Source organism: Penaeus vannamei, unplaced genomic scaffold, assembly GCF_042767895.1.
Source record: "Penaeus vannamei isolate JL-2024 unplaced genomic scaffold, ASM4276789v1 unanchor1012, whole genome shotgun sequence".
NCBI classification, from domain to species: Eukaryota; Metazoa; Arthropoda; class Malacostraca; order Decapoda; family Penaeidae; genus Penaeus; species Penaeus vannamei.
Window position 1 is genome coordinate 17,501 of NW_027214016.1, and position 11,775 is coordinate 29,275.

At 42.6% G+C, this 11,775-nt stretch overlaps 1 protein-coding gene across 1 annotated transcript in view; it reads left to right on the forward strand.

Annotated features, from left to right (window-relative positions):
• Positions 1-11,768, forward strand: part of LOC138861137 (mucin-2-like) — a gene marked incomplete at its 3' end in the record, with an annotated part of 19,601 nt that extends 7,833 nt beyond the window's left edge. The window contains exons 5-7 of the mRNA XM_070119990.1: positions 3,053-3,601; positions 6,143-6,607; positions 11,117-11,768. Coding sequence (XP_069976091.1) covers positions 3,053-3,601; positions 6,143-6,607; positions 11,117-11,768 — 1,666 coding nt within the window. The remainder of the gene's footprint in view (positions 1-3,052; positions 3,602-6,142; positions 6,608-11,116) is intronic.
• Between the last annotated feature and the right edge of the window lie 7 nt (positions 11,769-11,775).

The window sequence follows — 11,775 nt, forward strand, 5'->3', positions numbered from 1 at the left end:
CACCAACCTCACACTCTGGTCCCACAAAACACAAAATTCGACCACCACAGAACAGGAGCTCCCACGCAAGATCACCGTGCTTCTTCTCAAACAAGCAACTGATGTCCCTCACTAGCAACTCGCCGGTTCGTCGGCACGCCCGTGTTCTACCCCATCCGTCAGCAGGCACGCCCGTGTTCTACCCCATCCGTCAGCAGGCACGCCCGTGTTCTACCCCATCCGTCAGCAGGCACGCCCGTGTTCTACCCCATCCGTCAGCAGGCACGCCCGTGTTCTACCCCATCCGTCAGCAGGCACGCCCGTGTTCTACCCCATCCGTCAGCAGGCACGCCCGTGTTCTACCCCATCCGTCAGCAGGCACGCCCGTGTTCTACCCCATCCGTCAGCAGGCATGCCATTTCTCTGCCCCATACAGGTGGAGGACAGCAATTCCGGACTACCAACCAAAAAGGTCTTCCGGTGTCTCTGAATATGAGCATCTGTCCCAACCTAGAGGCTAATACAAAATGCTATTTCAACAGTTTCCAATAATGTGAGCATAAAGGACAAACATGGGTGAGGATGTCTGAAAATGTTTCAGAGAAGCTACAGAACCACGTTTGTAGATATGTATGTATGTATAGATAGATACGCATGTGTTCATGCGTATATTTGAATATCCTAAGGAAATTGTTGTCTGTTCTTTGAACACATTTCACATTCACCTTTCAACGCATGATGCCCTCAACACTAGAGAGAAATGCAAAACATGTAGGATTCATTTTCTTGAGTTGTAAGTTGTAAGGAGAATACTAGGATATTCTCCGTTCGCATAGGTGATGACGTCAGTGGCAGTGGAGTTGATGGATACAACCTTAAATAGGGAAGCTGAAAGGTAAATCGCATCGCCATGTAGTCGTAAGGGTTAAGAAAGAAAAACTAAATGCAGGAAGATTGTAATTACTAAGTATAGATCGAATTTATTGTAACGCTTGAGAAAGGATTTCAAGAGGAGCGGCTCGAGTCACTAATGGCGACTTCCCAGCCCGGGTGCGTAGGAGACAACCGATTCTGAGACAGCCTGAACAAACAAGGTCAAGTGAGTTCACTTTAATCGCCTATTCCCACTTTTTTTTTAAGAATTGCTCCTTTTAAAACGATCAAATATCCAAGTAATTATGGCTATTTCCGGGAGCGAATTGCTTTAAACGAGGCTCAAAAAAGTTATTCCCGAGATTAATCCATCTGATTAAGATGAAAAAGAAAAATGGAATTTTTTTTTAGATGAGTTAAAGTAACATAAATTCATGTTTATGATAAAGTAGTGGATTCCGACAGCTAATAGCTTAACTTTTGAAACATTTACGATGATTTAATGTTTTTTAAATCTGTTTGGAAATCCGGGTCCTGGTGATTTTTTTTTTTTTTTTTTTTTTTTTTTAGATTTCAGAAATCCCGGAAATCCCGTACGCTGTTTTGGGCAGCGAAATGCCCCTCGTGAAGGTGTATATATAGCGATATAAAGTAAATGAAAGGAAAAGCTTTCGGCATGACAAGAAAATTAACGAATATTACCCTTAGGTCGTCTGAACGACACGTTCAGACGACCTAGGAACATAGGGCGTGTGATGATGGCACGACCTACGCCTGCTGCTGTGGCGGTGTGAGGGAGAGTTCCAAGGGGAGGACGAGGCTGAGGGCGGCTCAAACGGTAGATAAGTCCCCCATTTAATACTCACTCTTATTGTGCTGCTTCATGGTTCCATGCTCGTATTTCTCTGCCTTTCTGGCTTTATTGTTTCGTCTTCCACTTTCATGACCGCCTTTTGCGATCGCTGGGACTGCGTCGTTCGGTGTCTTTTGGAACGGCGAGGCAGCTCTTCGGCGGGACTTGTTCCAGCCTTGAACCGGGGGAGGACTGAGATTCCGCTGGATTTCCCTGCGCCGCCGCCCCGGCTCCTCCGTCCGTCCGACAGCTCTGGATCCTGCCACGAGCGATGTGTTCGTGAAGGGATTCGGAGACAACACGATTCAGTTCGACATTTTAACTTAGCCTTAAATTCACGTAGCGGATGTACCCCCCCCCCCCCGCTTTTTTCTCTTTATTCCATCGATAAGGCCCTCCTAACTGTTACTGCATTTGTATACCTTTTCCCCAATTATCCGCTTATGTGTATTCTTTTGGAATTTTTAGATTTACATTTCTTTCTTGCATCGAATCTGTAAAAAACTTTTGATGTTTTTCACTTCGTAGTTTTCATTCGTAACGAACGAGGTGCATATCGTAGATGCGCATTTGGACACGCGCACATGTACATGTGCACGCACGCGCCCACGCACACGCCACGCGCACGCGCACGCAAACGCACCCGTCCACGCACATGCAAACGCACACACACACACACACACACACACACACACACACACACACACACACACACACACACACACACACACACACACACACACACACACACACACACACACACACACAGGCACAGCAGACCAGTAAACAATATTTCGCACAGCACGTTTTCTCTCCTTTACGAAAATCCTTTCCATTAAAAAACATGACCGCTTTATGATTTGCCTCAAATATTTATGTATCCGCCCCCCCCCCCCCAAGAAAAAAAATGACTGATGGTTTATTTATTGACTGATTTGTTGCGTTTTAGCTTTGACTTTAGGTGATGGTTTTAGTTTTGCAGTGCTTGCTTCGATCGTGTTTCCTTTCGCATTAGTAACATGATTATCATATAATTATTAGTAATGTTACTAATATCATCATTATTATCGGTAGCATTATTGTTATTATCATCATTATTCTATATTGCCTTTGCTTCATTTCCTTTTATCAAAATTTAAAGATATAGTAATTTACTTGTTCATTGCCTGTTAAGATTAATGTCCAAAAAGCCAAACATATATATATATATATATATATATATATATATATATATATATATATATATATATATATATATATATATATATACATAATGGCCAAATAGCAGATAGCTCCATATACTTGAACGGGGAAAGAAAATGAAGTTTCGAGGTCACTCATCCGCAGCGACGACATCGGCATCCACAACAACACCTACGTCTACAACGACACCAACAACATCAACACCAACACTAACATCAACACCAACATCAACACCACCAACATCAACACCAACACCAACAACAACAACAACACCATCAACAACACCAACAACATCAACAGCGACATCAACAACACCAACAACAACAACAACACCACCACCATCAACAACACCAACACCAACAACATCAACAGCGACATCAACAACAACAACAACAACAACAACAACACCAACACCAACAACATTAACATCAACAACACCAACCCCAACCCCACCAACATCAACAACACCAACCCCAACCCCACCAACATCAACAACACCAACCCCAACAACATCAACAACACCAACACCAACCCCAACAACATCAACAGCGGCAACGACAACGCCGCCCCCCCCGCCCGCATGCCCCCAAGGCCTGCAGCTGATCCGGTGCACCGACGGGGTGACGTCCGCCTGCGAGTGTGACGGCGTCGAGCAGTGTCCCGACGGGGCCGATGAGGATCCACGGATTTGTGGTAACACTGACGTCACGCGTTGCGCTTCTCGATGCGACTCGCTTGCCTTCGTTTTACTTTGCTTTTTATATCCTCCATTCTTCTTTACTGTTTATTTCCTTCATTTATTGCTTTTCATTTCATTCATTTTTCGTTGCTATTTATTATTATACTTTATTAATATTTATTACCTTCATAATTCGTTGTTATTCATTTACTTAATTCTTCTTTTCTATTTATTTCCTTCATTCGTTGCAATTCATTTCCTTCATCGTTGCTATCTATTTCCCTCATTCTTCGTTGCTATTTATAACCTTCATTCTTCTTTGTTTTTATGTCCCTTCATTCTTCATTGTTATTTATTCACTTTATTCGTTGCTATTCATTTCCTTCTTTCTCCGTTGCTATTTACTTTTTATATTTCGTTATTTTTTTCTTTCATAATTCGTTACTATTTATTTACTTAATCCTTCTTTACTATTTATATCCTTCATTCTTGATTGTTATTCATTTTCTTCATTCTTCGTTACTATTTAATTCCTTCGTTATTCGCCATCATTTATTTCTTTCATTCTTCGTTACTATTTACTTCTCTTCAATCTTCGTTACTATTTATTTGCTTCATTCTTCGTTGCTTTTTTGTTACTAGTGTTATCCTCCAGGGCCCGGATTCACTAACGCACTTACGATGGTAAAATCACTGGTAACTATAGTTACCATGGTAACCAGACAGCGGTGGCATTCAACTTGCCATCGGAGTTACCATCGCAAATTTTACCAGTGGTCAGAACACTGGTAACTTCTGGGAAGACGATGTCAGCACGTGTTATCTCGTCCAAAAATTAATATCTAAGCAAAGTATTAGTTTTTTTGTTTGTTTGTTTTTTGTTTACCTGATGGAACTAATATGATGGTAAACAGATATCACAATACGGAAATGGCGAAGAAATATAAATTTCACATAAAACTAGCAAGAATAAAATCCACACAAATTCTCGTAAGATTATAGGCCTATAATATACTAGAATGTATGGAATCGATAGATAAGTGAACTCAAAGAATTCTCTGACATAATTATAACAAATGTTTTAGAAAACTACCTTGCTGATATATGAACTGGCAATACTAACGCTAAACGAATATAGCAATTTCTGTGTCGTCGACATTTTGACAATAAACTCCAAAGTATGGGCAAGAACAAGCTTGAAATACTTCCTTTGACGACAGATGGCGATGAATTGAAATTTTGTTTGGTCCAGTTCTTTGCTTAACAATGATGAAAAATAGATAAATAAAAAAACTGTTTGGACTGTCTCTTTGGTTTGAGGTAAACAATAATATGGTAATATAACGGTGTATGTGTTGGTTCCTATCTATAAAATAAATATATATGTGCTTAAATAGTGTTTTAGCTTTAGATTATTTTAAATATCTCGCTGTGTCTTATTCTGTTTACATATTACATGATTGACCGAAGGAACCTAAAAGATTATGTATAGCGCTCTCTTATTGGTGGAAATGTTATATGAGAGCCCTTTGTTGGCTACCATTAGAATGAGTCGATGTACGATTGTAACTCAGCTGATCCAAATTACCATTTCTTCATGAACCCCGCTTTACAATCACTAGTAAACGCAATGGTAAATGGCTGCTGGTAAAAGCCTTACGATCGTATGTTACTGAATCTGGTCCCAGTCGTTTATCGGTATTTGTTTTATTGATAAGATTTATTTATTAATTTATTTATTTATTATTATTATTATTATTATTTTACTTAGTAATCTTATTCCTCGTTGTTATATATCATCCTTAATGCTTTGATATTTGTTTTTTATTTTTGTTATAATTATTGTTATAATACTCAGTATCATTATCCTTTATCTTTTCATTAGGATCATTATTATTATATTATATCGCCACGGCTGCCTGAGAGCGGTCGGCGGCCTAACCTTACGGAGGTTCCATTATGAACAACTTGTAAATCAAGTTGACCTTCTGGGGTAAATAGTGCAGTTAGATTATATTAAAGGTAACATGCTTTTTAAAGAAATATTGATATTAGTACTAATTAGTGTATGTTAAAAAACGCCAAGGTTATTCTCATAAAAATCTTATTGCTTTAACAAAGAGGAATTAGATTAAATCTGTTGACTGGAGGTGGCCGATGGGTGCAGCATGCACAGTACAGGTAAAGTGTCATTGCAACCTGTAGTGCATGATACTTTCCCTTTATATTTTCGTACTTTTTGAGCCCCAATGTCTTCCTACTTGTAAATTGATCCAGCTAATTTTGTGTTTGTCTTCGTATTGCGATGGCATTTCTAATCCAGTGGCAAATACGTTAATTCCAGCTCATAAAATGAAGCATTAAAGTAACGCCACCAAGAGAAAGCAACCAGATTACATATGTAAACGCAGTTCGTGCATTGATTATATATATATATATATATATATATATATATATATATATATATATATATATATATATAATGGATAAAAGAAAAAAAAACTTCATTTGTTTAATTGGGGAAAAAATTAAGGTTTGAGGTCATTTGCCCGCAGTTTCGTCAACGTCTTCAACAACCACAACACCCGTATCCTCTACATCAACAGCAGCAATAACAACATCGACAACGACACCATCAACAACATTAACAACAACGACACCAACAACATCAACAACATCAACAACACCAACATCAACATCAACAACACCACCAACACCAACAACATCAACAGCGACATCAACAACATCAACAGCGACATCAACAACACCACCACCACCAACAACAACACCAACACCAACAACATCAACAGCGACATCAACAACACCAACCCCAACAACATCAACAACACCAACACCAACCCCAACAACATCAACAGCGGCAACGACAACGCCGCCCCCCCCGCCCGCATGCCCCCAAGGCCTGCAGCTGATCCGGTGCACCGACGGGGTGACGTCCGCCTGCGAGTGTGACGGCGTCGAGCAGTGTCCCGACGGGGCCGATGAGGATCCACGGATTTGTGGTAAATGACATTTCATTCTTTCTTTCATTTTATTTTGTTATTTATTTCCTTCATTCTTCGTTGCTATTTATATCTTTCATACTTCATTGCAATTTATATCCTTTATTCTTCTTTACTATTTATTTCCTTCATTCTTTGTTGCTATTTATATTCTTCCTTCTTCGTTGCTTCTCATTCCCTTCATCCATCATCATCCTCGTGGACCTAACGCCGATGGGGGCGCACACCCTTTGCTTATACCTGCGAGGGTCCCTCATGGCAAGCCGCCAGGCAGGGACTCGGCCCATCTCAAGCTCCTCACAACATTTTTGATTGATCTGCCCAAGCCATGACTTCCTGGGTCGTCCCACAGGCCTCCTCCACCCAGGGCTGTCTCGAACAGAGACAACCTGGTGGGCAGGATCATCCTGAGGGAAGCAAGACAGGTGGCTGTATAGCCTGAGTTGGCGATCTCGGATTGTGCAGGTAATAGGTCCTATGCCAGTCTCACGGTGCAACCGTTGGTTTGACATATGGTCCCGCCAACAGTACCCCATGATCTGGCGCAAGGATCTATTACAAAAGGCATCAAGACATGACTCCAAGGCGCATGATAATGCTTAGGTTTCACTACTGTATAGCAAAATTGGCATTATCAGGGACTTGAAAACCCGTAGCTTGGTCCTTCTGCACAAGTACTGACATTTCCAAATACGCTTGTAGAGAGAGTTCATGGCCCTTGCTGCCAGGCCAATCCGTCTGCTGACTTCCTGGTCTGACAGCCCAGAGTTAAGGACTACACTACCAAGGTATGTTGAGCTCTCTGTGACTTCAACGTCCTCACCGCAAGCACATACCGATTGAACAGGTTTTTCTAGCAAGTCCCTAAAGTCCTGGATCTTGGTCTTGGTCCAGGAGAACTCTAAACCCAAGGGCTTCGCTTCATTACTGAATGCATCCAGAGCCACCACTGAGGATTCCAAAGACTCGGACAGAATAGCAACATTATCAGCAAAGTCAAGGTCGGTAGCCTTGATATTGCCCAGTGTTGCTCCACAATGACTATGAACAGTAGCTCTGCCCAGTATCCAGTCCATGCAAGTGTTGAAAAGTGTTGGTGCAAGGACAGCCTTACCTCACTCCTGAACTAGCAGGAAAGAAGCTTGACAGACCCCACCACACTTTATAGCAGGTCCCCCTTCCCCTTCCAGAGAGGCATGACCACACCCCTCAACAGGTGAGGGGAAATGGTACCAGACCGCCAGATGCCAGCCAGGACTGCATGCAACCCCCGCGCCATAGGTTCATCACCAGCCTTTAACAGTTCAGCTGGAATGCTGCATCTACCTGCTGCTTTACCACTCTTCAGCTTGGAGATCGCCCCCTAACTTCGATTAGGGAGGGAGGATCCTCACTGATGGGTGGTTCTGGCAATGGAATATCAGCACTCCCTGCATCCAAGTTAACGGTTGATAGGTCAACCTGGTACAACTGCTCAAAATACTCAGCCCAACGCTCCTGCACCGCAACATGATCTGAGATGATCTGGCCACTTACTAAGCGAACTGCTGTCATCTGTGAAGAGGGCTTGGAGTTCAGCTTTCTCAGGGCTTGGTATGTAGGACGAAGGTCATTTACTAAGAAATGTCCTTCTACCTCCTCTGCAAGACTCCTAATAAACTGTTCCATGTCCCTTCTTAACAGTGACCGAGTTCTGTGCACCTGAGAATGGTGCAAATCCCAATCCCCTGTCAGACGAGCTGCACGATAAGCATATGTGGCATCCAATGTCTCCTGTGAGATGAAATTTCATCTTGCTCTCGGGCGTTCACCAATCGTTTCTTGAGCTGCATCAAGTGTTTCACACTTAAGGTGTCCCACAGAAATACAGGATCCGTCAGATTGTCGAGGGCTGCGAAATGACCAGAGACTGCCTCAGCAAACCCCCGGGCACACTACCCCTCCCTCAACCTGTCCAAGTGAAACACCCTGGCGTGATCATTGGACCGCTGGGTAGTTTTGAGTTTTGAGATGGACCCGGAGGGTAGCCACCACCAATCTATGTACCACAGTACCACAGAACTCGGCACTCCTATACATCCTGCAATTCTGGAGGATCCTCCGAGTGCTAACGAGTATGGGATCGATCTCCTTGGCTGCATTACCCATATCACTGTAATGTTCAGCGATGTGGGTCTGGGCGCTGGTACCAGGAGCCAGAAATCCTAAATTTCTGGGACCTTGCAAAGTCCTGGAAAAGGAGGATATTCTCGCTGCCGGCACCAGCTCCCGAACCATGGGGACAACAGACATCTTGTAGCCAGCTTGATCACAGCCAGATACTGTATTGAACTCACCCAGAACAACACAGATATCTCACCAGGGACACCTGTCTGACACAGATGCTAGTTTGGCCTAGAACATCTCTTTCACGTCAAGTTTACAAACATCGATAGGAATGTACACAGCAATAAGAGACATGAAGCCAAATGCTAGCTTAAGTCTCATAACCATTATACACTCATTGACTGGAGTAACCTCTACTATCGAGGGCTGGAGTCTGCTGGAAATGGCCATGGCTACTCCCTGGAAATGGTGACCGTCGCTGCGGCCTGACCAGTAATAAGTGTACCCACCTACACTGATCATGCTGCTGCTAAGTCTTCCCACCTCTGAGATAACAGCCACCTCCACTCTCAGCCTCCCCAGTTCCCTTGACAGCAGAGGCAACCAGTCATCATGACGCAAACGGACTGAGATTTAGCCTTGGGCAGTTGCTCTGGGTGGATGCCACATCTGCTACCCTCACCGACACTACTCCATATAAAAGGGGCCGGCAGGCTGCGGGACCCATCATCCACCTACGGGGTTCCACAAGGCTTTCCCCCAAAAGATTCACTCCAGGCTGGCGACTGCCAGAATGCAGGTGGGACAAGTAGTTCTCGTTCCTATCCTGCGTCCCGGCAGTCGCTCTCCCAACGGGACCCACAGCCCGCCTCTTACTGGGTGGGAGGAGCATTTTCCCTCCCAGCATTTCCAACTATATCACTGTCGATTGGTTAATATCTAGGGGGAGGAGGACTGGCAAGGCCCACCTCCCCTGAGCCTCCGATTAAGGCCAGGGGTTGGTACAGGGCCAGGGCGTGTCCACACGCCAGTGGGCCATGACCCTAAACATCTAGGACCTCCTGCTGCTCTGAGATCCCCCTCAGTTTAGCCTGGAACCGCAAGTTACCCAGTTTCCATGGGAGGGTTCTCGATGATGGAGAGGCTATGCACTGGCAGGGGAGGCTTATGCAGAGCTGCTCCCTTTTACGTACTAAGCTAGCCAGCGGTGGCAGCTGCGAGCGAGAAAGTATGCAAAGCACTTAACACTAACTAGACTACTACACCATCGCTTCATACCACCCTGCGCATGAAACACTCACCCATTCTTCATTGCTTCTTACTTCCTTCATTCTTCATTGCTATTTATTTCCTTCATTCTTCATTACTATTTATTTTCTTCATTCTCCGTTGCTATTTATTTCCTTCATTCTTCATTACTATTTATTTTCTTCGTTCTTTGTTACTCTTTATTTTCTTCAATTTTCGTTACTGCCATTTATTTCTCCCAAGCATTTATCAGTGTTTCGTTTCATTGATATTTTTTTGTTTTGTTTTGTTTCGCTAGTTTTACATGTATTTTTCCCTTTCTTCTTATTTATCATCTTATGACTTTACTAGTAAATAGTTCCCATTGTTATTGTTATAATAATTAATATCATTATTATTATTATTATTATTATCATTATGATCATTATCATTAAAATTGTTATCGCTACGAATGCCTGATGACGATCCGCGGCCAAAGCTTACGGCGGTTCCGTTATAAACAACTTGTATATCAATTTGACTATTTAGAGTAAGTAGTACAGGTAGATTATGATAAATATAACGCATACTTTTTAAGAAATGATTGATATTGGTACTAATAAATGTATGTTTAAAATGATTAAGGTTAATCTAGTAATAAAGTTTATCTTAACAATGAGGAATCGCGTTTCCTGTTGATTGGAGGTGGTCGATGGGTGCAGCATGCACAGTACAGGTAAAGTGTCATTGCAACCTGCAGTGCATGATACTTCCCTTTTTTATTTCCATACTTTTTTGAGTCCTGAAATCTATACTTGTAAGTATAGTCCTGACTAACTTTATGTTTCTGTCCTCTTATCATGACGGTATTTCTAATCCAGTGGCAAATACATCGATGCCAGCTCAGGAAATAAGGTATCAAAGTAACGCCACAATAAAAAAGTAACCCAATTACATACACAAATGCAGTTCATGCGTTAGTACACATTTTTATTTATACATACATACATATATATATATATATATATATATATATATATATGTAGGTATATATATATATATATATATATATATATATATATATGTGTGTGTGTGTGTGTGTATATAATGTATATATATATATAATGGCTAGGTAATAGAGAAATCCCTTTGCCTAAATGGGAGATGTTTTCGCAGTATTGTCAACAACACCAACATCAACAGCGACATCAACAACAACACCAACAACACCACCACCATCAACAACAACAATACCAACATCAACAACATCAACATCGACATCAACAACAACACCAACAACACCACCACCATCAACAACAACAATACCAACATCAACAACATCAACAGCGACATCAACAACAACACCAACAACACCACCACCAACATCAACAACACCACAAACATCAACAACACCAACAACATCAACAGCGACATCAACAACACCAACAACACCACCACCAACAACATCAACATCAACATCAACAACAACACCAACATCAACAACACCACCACCAACACCAACAACAACACCAACAACATCAACAGCGACATCAACAACACCACCAACACCAACAACAACCCTAACCACAACACCAACAACATCAACAGCGACATCAACAACAACACCAACCCCAACCCCAACAACACCAACACCAACCCCAACAACATCAACATCAACAACACCAACCCCAACCCCACCAACATCAACAACACCAACCCCAACCCCACCAACATCAACAACACCAACCCCAACCCCACCAACATCAACAGCGGCAACGACAACGCCGCCCCCCCCGCCCGCATGCCCCCAAGGCCTGCAGCTGATCCGGTGCACC